Source organism: Dinoponera quadriceps, unplaced genomic scaffold, assembly GCF_001313825.1.
Source record: "Dinoponera quadriceps isolate SergipeBrazil2010 unplaced genomic scaffold, ASM131382v1 scaffold1070, whole genome shotgun sequence".
NCBI classification, from domain to species: Eukaryota; Metazoa; Arthropoda; class Insecta; order Hymenoptera; family Formicidae; genus Dinoponera; species Dinoponera quadriceps.
Genome location: NW_014555341.1, coordinates 2,856,595 through 2,871,631, shown reverse-complemented (window position 1 = coordinate 2,871,631; position 15,037 = coordinate 2,856,595). Strand labels below are relative to the sequence as shown.

Sequence of the window (15,037 nt, the reverse complement as noted above, 5' to 3'; positions counted from 1 at the left end):
CGATGAGTCAGCCGAACTTTATAAATCGTGACTAGATGTCGCCCGTGCCTATCTTTTCTACTTGCATATGTACGTGTGTCATCTTCTAGGGATAAGGTCAAAAACGGTATTAACATTAATAATTGGTTAGAATTACTTTGTGATTATAAGACGTAATATCAGACGATTAACATGTGTAATTATCTACTTTTGGACGGTATACCATATTATATAAATAATTAGTTTCAAACAACACACCGGGTGTTATTATTGTTTAATCATATAAAAAATAGTCATATGTTGCATCCTAACCTAAACAAACATCAGACAGATCCGCAATTTAATCGCACGAAGAATTGTGTCAAGGGAATCTTGACGTGAAAGTGTTTATTTTCTCCTGAAGTTCAAAAGAGCATCAAGGTACAGTGACATTTATTCGCATTGGATAATGAGAAAATTTTGTCAATTTTCTTTCTCCTTTTCATGCATCAATAAATAAATTACAGCACAATGGGAGAAAGAAAAGGAACGAATTTGTACTATCCACCGGACTATGATCCTCGTGTCGGTGGCCTCAACAAGTTCCTGGGTACTCATGCATTACGTGAGCGAGCCCGTAAGCTCCATATGGGCATCTTAATCATAAGATTTGAGATGCCCTATAATATATGGTGTGATGGATGTGGAAATCATATTGGCATGGGTGTCAGGTATAATGCAGAAAAAAAGAAGATTGGAATGTACTACAGCACACCAGTTTACCAGTTTCGTATGAAGTGTCATCTCTGTGACAATCACTTTGAGATAAAAACTGATCCTGGAGTAAGTGATAACATTGAATATATAGAATAACATTGCTTCCGTGATATTTGCTATAAAATATCTTAATGTTTCAGAATTTAGACTATGTCATAGTGAGTGGTGCAAGGCGTCAAGAAAACCGATGGGATCCTAAAGACAATGAACAGGTTGTGCCTGAGACAAAAGAAGTATCATGTAGATTATATGATGATGCAATGTACAAGTTGGAGCATGGTTTGGAAGATAAGAAAGTAGCTAAGTCTCGAGACACTGCATTGGAAAGTGCGATAGCTGTGAACGACAGCATTTGGAAAGATGATTACAGCTCCAACTGTGCACTAAGAGCATTATTTCGAGTATGGACTTGGTTTTTAATAATATAATTGTCATTTATTCTCAATTAGGATATTTCATTAATGTACTAAAAATAAATATGGATTTTCTTTTTCTTATTATTGTCTTTCATGTTGCAGGAAAAGAAGAAGGACCTCAAAAGAAAACAATCTGTAGATTGCGCATTGTTAAAAAAGACGGGATTGGATATCGATTTAGTCCAAGAACATGAAGATGACATCAAATTAGCTAAATTACTTATTCATAAGAGAGGTATAGTATGTTATTTAACGCTTAAACAAGCTTAAATGGGCATTATCTATTACTATAAATTAATGTTTTTTTATTTTTTTAGGCACAAAGAAGAAGGAAGGTACAAGACTGAAACAATTGGTATCGATTGTACGATCGAAGAATAATTCAAAGAAGATATCTGCAAATGACAGATTAAAGCTTCAAAGTCAGGAATCGTCAAAAATGCAAGAAATCGCAGATAACGCGACTACTTCGAAAGCCAGTAGTTCGAACACATCTTTAGTGAATTATGACAGTTCTAGCACCGATAGTGATACTTAATATTTCCTACATCTATCAAGCGACCTGTACATAATTATTTGCGTGTTGATATGTTATTGAGAATAAAATTAATTAGAATAATGACGCCAGTATCTTCAACTTACAATATACAAAAAACAATACACATAGGGATCTGCAAAACGTAGATTTTGATGAAAAATATATTTCACGTGTGATCATAGTCATATACTTTTCATTAGGTTACACGTTGGAAGAGTTTCTTTTTTCTAATCATTGAAAGAAGCCATTACATCACATAACAAAGGTACATAACTGTCCCTACAGCTATATAGTACATAGCGCTAACTTAATCCTTAGAGAGTGACATATATTTCTATGTAGATATATAACAGTAGATAAATCTCTCAGAACGATTGAAGAAATTGAATTCGTTTCAGATATTGAAATTTACGAAGGATAAACTTCTTTTTTCTTGTGCATTAAGCATTGATCTAAACATCGACGATAGATTGTTGCTCGATAATTGCTGCAGTCGGCAGTGGCAGTTTCCTCTTTACTACATGAATCTTTTTATTAGAGAGACATATGACATAGCAATGATCCTTATACGTGATTGATATTTTTTCAAAGGCCTCGGGCGCGGGGAAAGCTTTGGGATCAATTCCATTGGTTAGAGTAACCAAGCCGACAATGATATTCGCCACCCTCTCGTCATTTTCAAGGTCTCCTCCGGACTGCAATGATAAACACATTTTGTTTTGTAAATCAAAGAGACATCTCAGATAGACATATTTTGGTATATTGTTTGCATCATGACTAGCATAAGTACATTAAAATACGTTCTCATACAAGCATTTTGTTAATATATAAGAGATCATCTCTGATACTGCAAAAATTGCAGTGATATTCTGATACCATAAATATATCGTTGCTCGTTTTGCCCGAAAGAGAACTTAATTAATCCAGAATTATAATAATAAGAAATTAATACTTTGATTAAAATTATAGTATAATAAATGAGTATTTCTCAAAACAAGCATATTTCAAATATGTATGCTGTTGCAAGGTATCACAAAGTATACGTTCAGTGCATGTTTGCATACTATGTTCAGCATTTGTCTATCTATCTAATCACGACTATAATATAATCACGACTCGTTTCATACCGTTAAGACAGCACCGTCCTCTGTTAACACCAAGTATCCGGTTTGATCAGGGATACGATCCAATGGCATCATTTTCTGCAAACAACATTATGCATGATGAATCTCTCAACGATATAAAATGAAGAAACAAGCGATCGGCAAACAATTGATAATTAGATCGATAAAACCGTGAAAACTCCGCGCTTATTCGACGTAACATAAAATATTGACAAGTCGTTAGAGCTAGAATCTAAAATACTTTTTTCGCTTTTATCCATAGTATTTCTTTTTAAGAGTTGCGATTTAATATTGATAGCATCCTAACCTTAACAAAGGAAACAAACAACGACGAACGAAAACGTAAACTTACGTGTGACGATAATGTCAGTGGATGGCAAAATGTCATGCATACGAACGTCCGAGATAAAATTGCTCGTACACTGTGCACTAAGCGCTATATGATAGATTAATACTGTGATAAATCAACGATAAAACGTATCCCGTGCGCTCATTGACAGAGTAACCAGAAATATTTTCTGTACTACTGTCATTTCTGTTCTGTCGGTGTATTATCTCGGAGTCAACGATAAAGTAGGAATCTGTATTATATACTGTACTTATACACACACAAGCACACGCGGACTCGCATGTCCCATAAATATTTATATTTCACGCAATTATTTATAAAACGCGAATAACATTCATAATTCCCTGTCAGTTCCTTCACACTCGCAACAATTTCACGACGATGTTTCACGCGCGCAAAAATAATTAGTCGCATTTACTTAATATTCACTCGTTAAAGCGTTCGGTAAATAAGCTAACTAGTTGGAGAAAACGTTCTCGGGAGGAGGCGAAGATGGTGCGCGCGATTTTCCCAAAATATTTGCCGGGCCACGCGTTTATTTCTCGATCGGCGAAAAAACATTGTATACGTTCGCGGAAAGCAAAAAGTGGGTGGCAAGTGTCGCCGGCCGAATAACACGCTTGCGCAACTCCTTGCCAGTGGTTCTCCGCGGGCACGACGCACCAACCTCATATCATTCGTCGCGCGTCTTCCGAGCGCGTCTGTCCGCCGGGTTCGAGGCGCGCTCACATACGCCCTTCGTGCGCGCAGACCACGTGGTATTCGCGCGCGTTGGGTCGCGCGCGTGTTCGATTCTCGATCGACCGTCGCGCGGCCAACTTCACGCGCGAAAAGAACATGTCCGAACATGAAACCTCGTCGTGAGTCGTGCGGGTTAATAGATAGCTGAAATTCGCGTCCCCAATACGATATGCCGGCGAGCCGCTATTGATTCCCCCGTCCACGTTCAAGTGCGTGCCAGTGCGGTGATATGTCCAGGAGGAAGCAGGCGAAGCCTCGATCTCTCAAACGTAAGTAGCCATTACTCGCATTATCGTCCGAATTGCTCGACACGGCTCACCAATATTTTTGCGCGATTCACCGACGATAGGCAGACACGAATGAAAGACGATAATGTCAATAATAGCCGCGGCTGATCTCAGCGGATTTACGTAATTTATTATGCAGATTGGTCGTTTTTTTAGGTTATTCAGTTACCAGAGAATATCCCACTAGTAAGTCTTTAGCTGGTTTGTTGTTGACTGACCTTCGCCGGTATCTTTTTTCTTTCTTATACGCTTTCAGTAGTAAATATATCGTATAAAAACGATATATAGGTGTTTAGTTGTGTTGATGGGATATTCCGAGCTTCCACAAGTTCGAGTAAATTGAAACAAATCTGAGCGCGTTGACACGCTTGATTTCCGTAAAGTAACATTTACAGTCGCTTTAATTCGCGGTGGACGAATCTCCTTGATTCATTGCGCGAACCAAGACGGGAAGAAGTGAGACTCGCGCGCAATAAACGCGCGAAAAAAGGGATCAGAATGAGACAAATATGAAGATTTGCCGTCCCTAGGTGACGACGACGTTTACGAGATTAAGGTCGACGTGCTCGCGTTTGTGTCGCAAAGACAAGCGAATAATAGCGAAGTTCTCCGCAAGGTGTTCGTGCAGGTGTGAGTGTGCGGGGGCGAAAAAGAAGTCGGGCTAAAAGGGTGCTTTGCGAAACTTCCCGACACGTGCGAACGTGCAGCGTAAAAGTAACGTACGATACGAGTGCCACCATTGTGTTGCAGCAGCTGCGTACCATAATGCACAGTACGGTTATAGTAATTAAAAACGACTCGATTGTGCAAGTAAGGTCGGAATTTTTTAAATTTCAGGACTTTGAATACTTTTTGCGCATCGTAACATCGTATTTACCTCGTACGTGAAAGTAAATATTGGGTTGATGCAAAAGTTCGTCCCGTTTTTTAATCAAAATATACACACGTAACATTTATTTGTTTTAAAACACAATCAATCAATTAAGTATGCGCGCCATTTTGTTCGATGACTTTCTCCGACATCTGTATAATTTCGCGTTCGTATACAGAAAAAGTTAGTTTTATACATAAATTAATGATAGATATTCTCATATATAAGTAAGAATATTATAATATTCTTAGGAGATTTTTAGTCCTGAATTGAGTGCGAGTAACATTTGCATCAATACAAATTTATTCAAATCAAGACTAAAAATCTTCTAAAAAGATTATAATATTCTTGCTTATGTGTGAGAATATCTATCATTGATTTAAACACGATATTCGCGGCCTACTGATTTTTGGAAGTACGTAAATCGGAAGATTCGTTCTCAAATATATGCAATTACAAGTGTATTAAGAAATGAATCAGTCTCACTAGTAAATTGTTGATGTAACAACGCTACCGCGCAGAGTGACGGAATTGGATGTAAGAAGTGAACGATCTCATTACACGTCTAAAGAAACGCGAGTAATTTCTCAAGTCACTGGCTTGGTTCGAATCCTCGCAATGTTTAATTAATCGTTCAATTCCACGAGTGCACTTCGAATTTGTCAATTCTCTAGTTAATGATATCAATTATCGTGTATACTCGTGAGTCAATCCATCGCGGTGAATAGAGCGAAGAACGGAGACAGATGGAACGGCGAAAACTGTCGGGCGGCTCCAGCGCGCGCTCGAGGGTGTTGCAGCAGGTTGAAAGCAACCGGATAACCGAAATACAGTTGCCACATAAAGTAGAAGGTGGAGGGAGAGATATGAAGGGTCGGATGGGAGAGAGCGAAAAAGACGGAGAGGGAAAATGGTGGCGCAGGAGGAGGGCGAATCATAAGTGCGGAATAAACAGAGAAGCCGCGAGAAATACAGAGCGAGACAAATGAACGCAGAAAGAGAAACGACGAAGAGGGCGGGCACGAGTGAAAGAGAGAGAGAGAGAGAGAAGTGGTTTGAGGGCTGATCGACGGCGAAAGCAGGACGGAGTGTTGCTCCAACATGTAGCGAAAAGGAAAGAGAGAGAAAGGGACGTAGAAAGAAAGAGGAAGCGAGAGAGAGAGAGAGAGAGAGAGAAGGACGTCAACAGAAGTGAACGGTTAGAGACGGAAAGAGAAGCAATAGGTGAACGAGGTAGACCGATAGAGAGGAAGATAGAGTCAGTAGTCAGCCAGGATGGAATTAGGTGGAAGCCCGCGGGAGACCGGCGCTTCTCCCCGGGGAATCCCTGGCCTCTGTAATCACCAGTTCGCCTATCCTATCCAATTCTGGTCGCGCTCCTCTCGTCCTCCCTGCTGGTACCTCTTTTCGCGCGCGTCGTCCCTGCTCGCTTCTCGCTCCTCTGTGCCGTCACTTTCTCCCTTTTCCTTCGTCGTTTCTTGTCTTCTCTCCCGTTTCCATTCCACGCAACAGTTTTTTCGCTTTCAGTCGTATTTCCTCTCTCACGCGCTTTCCTCAAGAATGCTCGCCAACGAAGAAGAAGGAAAGAAATAGTAATCTCTTTAGAACGAAACGTTCGCATTTAGTGTAGATCGTGTCCGTTGACTCGACACAATTTCATGTTTGCTATGGATCTTACTAATTGTGGACTCGGTTAATGTTAGCCCCGGAAGCCTGAAACACGAGCTCCCGCTGAGCTCGCAATCGCTATACGCCATGTACGCGGCTATAGTACAGCCCTTTTCCCCCGAAATTGCGATCCTGCTATGGTAGCCGAATCATTTCTCGTTTGTCGGGGCGGAATTGACGATTGAGCGGAAACGAAAGTTTCGCGTTGCTCGTTTCGAACTGCCGGCTGCTCGGTAGCCGGCCACATCCGGATTCCAATAGCGGACGTAAAAGGTACTCGGCCGCCCGAAATATTGGCGCCGGCGGTTGATGAGGAGAGAGAGAGCGCCGTTTCGCGAATCGCAATATAGACGGGATGGATCGTCTGCCGCAATCTTTGCCGCCCGAAATATCAGTCGTTCCTAACCGATGCGCGTGTAATTATTTATCATGCGGATGATCGTTTTTCCCCGCGAATTAACGGAATCCTTAAGACACTGACACATCATTCGTCGTGACATTTCAACACCCGGTAGCGAGCGTCTCGGTGATGAAAAGGCGACAAATTTCGATTCGTCGAAACATTTTATTCTGCAAGAAAAATTGTACTCTTCACGGCGGAGTCGGAGACAATTCGGTAACATCTAGTACATATCGGTGGCAAGAAAGTCTAACGAACTATGTGCTGTGCTTGTAACTTGTTTACTGTAGTAAACAAACCGTCGTCTTTTATCGGATCAAGCCAACTGCGGTCAGAACGTCACGAGCCGGTGGTTAGCCACGAAATAGCAAGCCGAACCGATAGTATTGCCGGCATAGTGATATAGGGTGTTGCTAATTAATGCACGATAATGAACCTGCGCGCGACCGAAGCCGTATTAATGGATTCCAATGCCCCGTCATAACGTGGACAACCGGTAGGTTGGTAGCAGCTGAACGGAGGATAATTGCGTTAATGGGAATATATCGGTTTGCATCGACAGGTTTTGGGGAGGAGTACTAACCCGAGCCTCCAATATTTTTCCGAAAATTGCACGATTGAAACGAACAGGGTGGCGCGTCGGTCATCGTCCTATCGCGTCGAGATTAAAATCCCATTAATTGATAAAATCGCGTTTAAGTGTTTTTTTCGCGAAGTTTCGTCGAATACGTATTACTGAATAAATTTTATCGGATGCTCGTCGCGTTAGTTTCGCCGGAAAAAATATTCCACACGAGAAGAAATTATCACGCGAACATTTGCGGGACAAACTTACACTTACGTGGACACTTTTATACACAGAGTGTTCGATAAATCACAAATATATCGAAATTATCGGCTGAAATTTTTTGTTACAATTATGCTATAATTAAAACATCGGTACTCTTAATCATTGTATTGTGGTATGTTTAACGATCGACGGAAAGTAACAGTACTATTAATATTTGGTACAGTAAATATGTAATATCATAGAAACAAATTTCATTCAAAATAGTACATAAAAAATGTTACAATCGCGTGAAAACATCAGTAGATAGACACGACCACCCTTTTTATATTCAAAATCATTCTCCGAGAGGGAGAGAGAGAGAGAGAGAGAGCTACGCGATCAATAAGACAAGTTTATTCTATAATTTTTCACTTGATTTTTTCCCATGAGAAATAAATTCTTTTCGTCGAATGTAGCATGATTTGCTGGGCACCCTGTATGTCTATCTAGTGGGAACGATGAAACGTGACTGTTGATTGTTAGAGAAATCTTAATTTATCAATCTACGCGTGCGTTGTTAGAGTTGCATTATGTATCGTATGCAAATCAGGTTTCCCGTGTGCATATGCATTTCTACGGCAAGTATGAAGGAACGCCTAAATATACTCGATATATAAGCGCATTATAATTGGTGAGTAGGACGCAATGACCTGAATCATGTGCATTATGCCTCAGGAACGTGATTGTAATTTGCGCGTGCTCGCATAAATGCATAATTATCGTCCCGGAATTAATTTACACGCGCAGAAATGATTAACGACCCGAAGCCTCGGCTTCGGGCTTGCTTATCGATAATTATTATTTCCTCCTTTTCGTGCACGTTGAACATTAGGACCGCGATTGGTCGTCGTCGAGAAGAGGCATAATTAAATTAAAAACTACATTAAACCGTGTTCGAGTGCCGTGTAGATCGCTCCGACGGAGTAATTTCTCGGAGAAACTATGTCAGAAACGTAATCACGTGACTGTAATAACAAGTATAATAAGATCACTGACGTAATGTAATATTAATGAATAATCGTTTCGCGTCCTTAGGATTAATAGTGCGCGGTGTTTCGCTCTCGATGCTGCGTATCGATAACGCAGCACTTGCTCGTGCCACTTTCTTCCGGCCGCAGCGGTGGTGGACTATCCGCGACAGACAGGCGGCCGCTGGCCGCGCGATGTAAATTTCCGGCTTAGCGTTTTAAGCCGTTTAATCGTAGCTCCTCTAAAACTTAAGCCGCTATTAGTTTTTGCAGTGACAGCACTAAGTCCTCACCGGCGGTCATAATCGTTATAACGCGCCCGCTAACTTGGATTAAGTTATCGGCCTCTCGTTAAATTATTGTCCACGAAGAGTACAGCGCACAGGTTACCGGATTCCAATTACTGCGTCCGCTGTTTACTTCTCGAGTGATTTTCCATAACGATACGTTCACAATAATTGCGATCTGATGTATCGTACATATTGTGGTCGTACTTTGGCTTTAAGCGGGAATTTTACGTATTTCATTGATACTTTCACACACACAATTCGCATAACAATACGAAATTATTTCGTTGTGTTGATGGCGACCGAAGCGAGAAATAATATTTTAATTAGTCTCATAGATATGTATGCAGTTTTCTTAGATCCAGTTACTGTCTGGTATTAATGATTGCATTCTCATTAACAATACTGCTTAGGAAATAAACAAGAACTCGACAGAATTTTAATCAGGGGTGCTTCTAAAGCAAAACTGTCCATTTCATGAACAGCAAGCTTGCTTATTAATCGATTGAATAGTTTTTTAAATCCATTTATTGTTCTATTTTCGTTTAGTAAATGGATGCAGATTTTGCGCATGTTTTACGCGCAGTAATTGCAGGAAAAGCGTTTTGATTAGAAATAGTTTTACTTCTCTATTACTAGACAGAAGTTAAACCGTTCGGTAACTGCTCGAAAAATATATGAAATTTCAACCATACTATAATAATGTATATATGTAATACAATAAGTCGATTAAAAAAAAAATTGTGGCGATCTTGAGAAAGTTAGAACAAGACTCGCCTCAAACTGCGACAAGGTTAGATCGTCCGTACGGAATTAGAAGGTAGAAGATGAAGTTGGAGAACTTCGGGAGGGGCTGCGTGTATGCGCACTTCTTAATAGCGCGCGGTATGCGGAAGGCTGCGTGGAAGGAGAGCACGCGTTACAAAAGACATACTCGAGGACACATTCCCGCGACGCGGTATTCCTTTGAGGAGCGACCACCCGTCGACAAGTCCGCAAACTTGGCGTCGCTTTTGTGGCGATGTGCGTCGCGCGACGGCGACGTCGATTTAAGAAATTCCCTTTCAGTGCCTTTTCCGGGAATCTTCGTCCGTTGCAACTTGAGCGCTTAAACAATCGATCTGCTGGTTTACGCGAGCAATTGAAAAGAAACATTTACCAGAACTGGGAACTTATTATGGAACTGTTCGGAATGATCGGAATCATTTTGTTATTCTTTAGATTCTCCTGTATTTTACAGGGAATAATTAAACGATCAATCCTGATCGGATTGATTTATAATACATGCCCAGGGCGCCTATCATGTCCGTAATGAATTCTGATCATTCAGTCATTCTCTAGATTATTCTCTTGTATTTTTTTAAGGAATAATTCAATGATCCCGATCGGAATAAATTCCGAACGAGTCTATGATTAGCGCCTTGATCGAAAAAAGTCGAGCAATTATCGGGAATATTATCGTGTGTGTCTTCTTATCATCTGTCAATGATAAGAATGTCCGCCTGTGATGCCTTGATTATCGCTGAAACGATTACAATGTATCCTGCTTGTGCCGAAAATCGAATGATTACGGGGCCGATAAGCGCGGGATTACCGCGGCCGTCAGCGTGACGGGCACGAAAGGCCCTCCGCAATATTCCCGGGTCCTCCAGGTGCCTCGCTGAGGGAGCCGCCGCCGCCGGCGGATGCTCGCGTCCCTCGGGAGTCTGAGTCCGCGTCAGAGCTACCCTGGGTACGCGGTCCCACGGGATTGACTTCCCTCCCGACCACCACCTACCGCAGCAGCAGCACCGGCGGCCTTTCCCAATGGCGGCTGCTGCTCGGCTGTCTACTCGCCTGCCTGCCTGTCACGGACTCCAAGACGTACGGCGGCGGCAACGCAGTCGCGCCCCGGATATAACCCGCAGGGCGCTCCTTTATTCACGGCGTATCGATTAATGACTCGGGACCCTTGCGGGCTTCCGCGAGGATCGACGCGTCCCGCGGGACGCGCCCGGAAAGGGTTACCACCGAGGCCAGCGCGGGCTTGACACGGCACATTGGGAGGGACATCGCCCTATCGTTAAAACGTTGCGTTAATTCCCGACCGCTTTCAGGCAATCGTTCGACTGTCGTTCGAGCCGCGAGATCGAACAGGCCCATAGTACAGTCGTGGGCAGTAAGGTTTATTCGGTCGTTTCAATGTGAGTTTCGCATTACTTTTCCATTCATTCACAGAATTGCCATAAAAAATGGATTTTGCAACTGCCTGACTTTTCCATAATTTCCACACGACAATGGGGAATTTTTCACAAGCAATATGTAATCTTTAAACGTTAACATTTAGAATAACAGGAAAGATAGCTTGTATTGTTAGAAGCGATACAAATTAAAAAGTTTAGTGATATAATGCGATACTAACTGCAAATCTAGGCTAAACGCCAACAAAAATATAAGCGAGGATTGGAAAGAAGAATACAGTTGAGAGTATTTAAGTATAAATTGTAAACAAAGTTCAAAATTCCAGGTTTTTTATATCTTTCCCTGACTTTTCCAATGACATTTTATATTTCCATGATCTTTCGCGATTTTGCCAGTTTTCCAAGTCTGTGGCAATTCTGATTCATCATACGGTTCGTTGCGACACTTCATTTATCTTGTCATCTACCTCTTCTCACAACGAGTCGTTATACATGTATCCGCCTTTCCGGAAATGTGATGCGTTCGGAAACTCACACTGAGACAACCTTACTGTCCACGACTGTACGTCGACAGGTCATTCTTATTTACCTGTCGAACGTCAAGGATACTTGAATTTTCATTTAGAATCGCTTTTGACATTCTGCTTTGCTATACGACAGCGTTATCCGTTAATTCCGCAAAATTCACACTTATTTTTAATGACGTCGCGCGACTTATCCAATCAGTGGGCAGGATTTCACGTCGAAGAGACGCGCTCGAAACTACCGGCTGGAAAATTCTTGGGAATCAAGATAAAACGTTATTATTTGGAAGACGCGATATACTTCCGCCGCGGGAGCATTATCGGCAGACGGGGGCATCGTGACTCGAATGATCCTCCTAGAAGGGGTTAAGCCGCAATATGCAGTTATCTTGGCCAGCGTGCATGCCGAAGCCATAATAACACATCCGTTTAACGTTAGCCGCGGAGCTCGGCCGAGATTGCAACCTGTATTTTCGAGAATCTACCTCTCTCCTCCGCCGCCGCGACCACTGCCGACCTTCTCCCGGACCATCTTGAGAATGGCGTCGTCTAGGCCAGGCCGTATTACGTGGCTCGTTGCGAAACGATGTACGCGCGTTATAGGTACCGGTACGTGCGGAAAGGGTGCCGATATAGCTGATTCCACCCCACCTTTACGATTATTGTCAGGCCCAGGTCGTCTCATCGTCAAATTGTTTACGGTGTTTACGGTAAATTGAATTCGCTCAAACGAATCAGTCATTCGCGCAGCATCTTCGAGTTTCGTGATATTTTCCACAACTCGAAGCTCTGCTTGCATTATATATACTGAGAAAATCGGAATTTTAGAGCTCTCAAATTAATATATAAGGTCATTCCTTTATAATGGAATTATTTTGAGGTAGCGTGGAAAAATTGCGCTGCAAGTAAGCTTCCTCCAATTTCTCCCGAAATAACCTTTCTGCACGACCGAAATTTACTTATTATAAACATACTATAGTTATTGTAAGCAAGTAGGAAGGATTTTTTCGCGATGATAAATGTCGTACGGGAAACGAATAAAGATGTTAGTCGACCGGGACCGCAATTAACGAATTGACCGGAACTCGCGGAAAGTCGTCGGTTACACGATGATGGATGAACCATTAACCGGCGGGTATCGTTGTCGGTAACGCGAAGCGCGGCCTGACATGCCTGACAGCTGACAGGGTTCGGAGGGCGCCAGGGTGTACGATCGAAGGATGCGGTACCTTCGCGTCGTGTCTTCTGGAATATTTAAGCCCGGCCGCCGTCTGTAGGTTTGACGCGCTCGTTGTTCCTCGCCTGACGTCTAACGGGCGGTTGGAGTGTGCGGGCAGGTCGAGATTTAGCTCGCGAAAAATTTCACGCGAATTGTATATTTCCGTCGTGGACTCGCGATTTATTATTCAACGGGCTTCCTTCGACGCGTGCCGAGAATCCGGCGAGAAGAATTCGATGAGAGAGAGATATGTCTGTTAATTAATTTTTCCGGATATTATTATTTTCTGGATATTTTTCCGAATCGCTCGACAAATTAGAAAATGATTCTATCGTAACGTCAATTTTGCGACAACATTGCGCTGCACTGAATTACAAAAGAACAACTTTCAGCTACCTTCATAAGCGCAACTTTACGTTCGAACAAATCACTCGGCAATTAGCAGGAAAAGTTTGCGCGGTTTGTTGGCTTAATCAGCCGTTAATAGTGACGAATGCCCTCGTTCCGGTAAAAGCTCGACAAGATAGTGGCAGGAGAGAGAGGATAGATGGGGTAAACCCCGGTTTGACACCTTCGGAATTCAACGAAGCGTAATCGTCGGAGTGGCAAGTTTGCCGCGCGTAAACTCGCTCGCGTTGCGACTACGTGAGAGAGAAAGAGAATGAGGAGAGATCATCACGAGAGAAGAGATGCGGGGAGCCATACGGAATAACAAACGACCTGTTGGCCACGTGGACAGGGGTGTAATTTTTTAAGTTTAATTCTGCGGTACTGCCCCCTCCCCCACGTGACAAACGGATGGCAGCAGCGCCGACCGAGTATATTTTATGGCGAAAACATGCTTCGTCGTTTTGTTTATGATGATAAACAGCGAACAGTTCCTCGACGAGATGGCTTCGTGATTTTACAAAAGCTCCCAAAAAGAAGGGAAATGAGAGAAGGGAATGAAGCGAAGGGAGCCTCAAATTATGTATTCCGACGGATTTGACAAATTCTCCCGGGCGAGATTTAAGACAAGAAAGTCGCGTTTGTTGTGCGTAGCTCGTAGGCAGCTGCAGATTCCGCTCTTTACCCGCGATATGCAAATGTAATAGAATTAACGGTGGCTTCTCTCCGCGCAGGGGACGAAGAGTGGGACGAGGGCAACGAGCAGAATGTCCTGGAGGCGGCCGAACAGGATAACGAAACGACGGCGATTAAGCGTGAGTGTTATTTGTTAGACTGCCAGCTCGTGTAGTTTTCTTTAGTATTTACGTACAACAGGTGGCAGACTTTGCACACTGAATCATGCGGCGGGACAAATAAGACACGCATCTCATAATCAAATTCATATCGAATCAGCCGACCCGTATTAGTTAAATCGCCCTACCAAAAAAACAAAAAAAACTCAATTACCGAGTTCATTCGGCTTTTACTCGATAAATGGACATTTGCGGCACAAACGTCGATATATTAAGTTTAACAAATGCAATTATTAAACGCGACAACGGCATGAAATCAATTAAGGCAAATTCCTCCGTGCGCGAGCGGGAAATATAAATTAAATAAAGCGTGCTTGAATGTGTGTGTTTCAGAGGACGACGAAGAGGAGGAGGAAGAGGAGGAGCTGCAACGGGCGTTCAGCCGTCAGTCAGAAGGTAAGAAACTTTTCCGTCGCTCTCTCCGCCGCGTGACAGATTCCCCGTTTCGCGAGTACTCGCGTAATTTTCGAGCGCATCGCGCGAGCCCATCATTTCTCGAGGCGGAGCTCTCTCTCTCGGTGAGTGCGCGTGACTAAAATCGATCGCTTTGCGCAATGAGAGAGCCTCACGCGCGCTCACAACTCTTTGCGCAACAATGCGAAGAAATTGCGAGAAGTCGCATTCCGGTGCATTACTCGAATTGCCCTACGGGCACGCAAC

General features: G+C 42.8%; 3 protein-coding genes across 4 annotated transcripts in view; 2 read left to right on the top strand and 1 right to left on the bottom strand.

Annotated features, from left to right (window-relative positions):
• The first annotated feature begins 82 nt into the window (after nt 1-82).
• Nucleotides 83-1,773, top strand: LOC106743860 (coiled-coil domain-containing protein 130 homolog). The gene is made up of 5 exons (XM_014618084.1): nt 83-399; nt 486-801; nt 876-1,136; nt 1,254-1,386; nt 1,469-1,773. The coding sequence occupies exons 2-5, from the start codon at nt 490-492 to the stop codon at nt 1,687-1,689; spliced, it is 927 nt and encodes a 308-aa protein (XP_014473570.1). The 5' UTR covers nt 83-399; nt 486-489; the 3' UTR covers nt 1,690-1,773.
• Nucleotides 1,774-1,836: 63 nt separating this feature from the next.
• On the bottom strand, nt 1,837-3,338 carry LOC106743861 (ragulator complex protein LAMTOR4 homolog). Of its 2 annotated transcripts, none has more exons than XM_014618085.1 (3): nt 3,166-3,338; nt 2,817-2,891; nt 1,837-2,384 (listed from the first exon to the last, which is right to left on the bottom strand). In XM_014618085.1, exons 1-3 carry the CDS (start codon nt 3,199-3,201, stop codon nt 2,142-2,144), a joined length of 354 nt encoding a protein of 117 aa, XP_014473571.1. In that variant the 5' UTR covers nt 3,202-3,338; the 3' UTR covers nt 1,837-2,141. The 2 variants fall into 2 exon arrangements, with proteins under 2 accessions (XP_014473571.1, XP_014473572.1); XM_014618086.1 differs by lacking the exon at nt 3,166-3,338 and adding an exon at nt 3,121-3,160.
• A 794-nt stretch (nt 3,339-4,132) lies between these two features.
• LOC106743952 (zinc finger protein 423 homolog) overlaps nt 4,133-15,037 on the top strand; it is a 91,059-nt gene continuing 80,154 nt past the window's right edge. Inside the window, 3 exon segments of the mRNA XM_014618310.1 lie at nt 4,133-4,172; nt 14,258-14,338; nt 14,711-14,773. Of these exon segments, the coding sequence (XP_014473796.1) occupies nt 4,133-4,172; nt 14,258-14,338; nt 14,711-14,773 (184 nt within the window).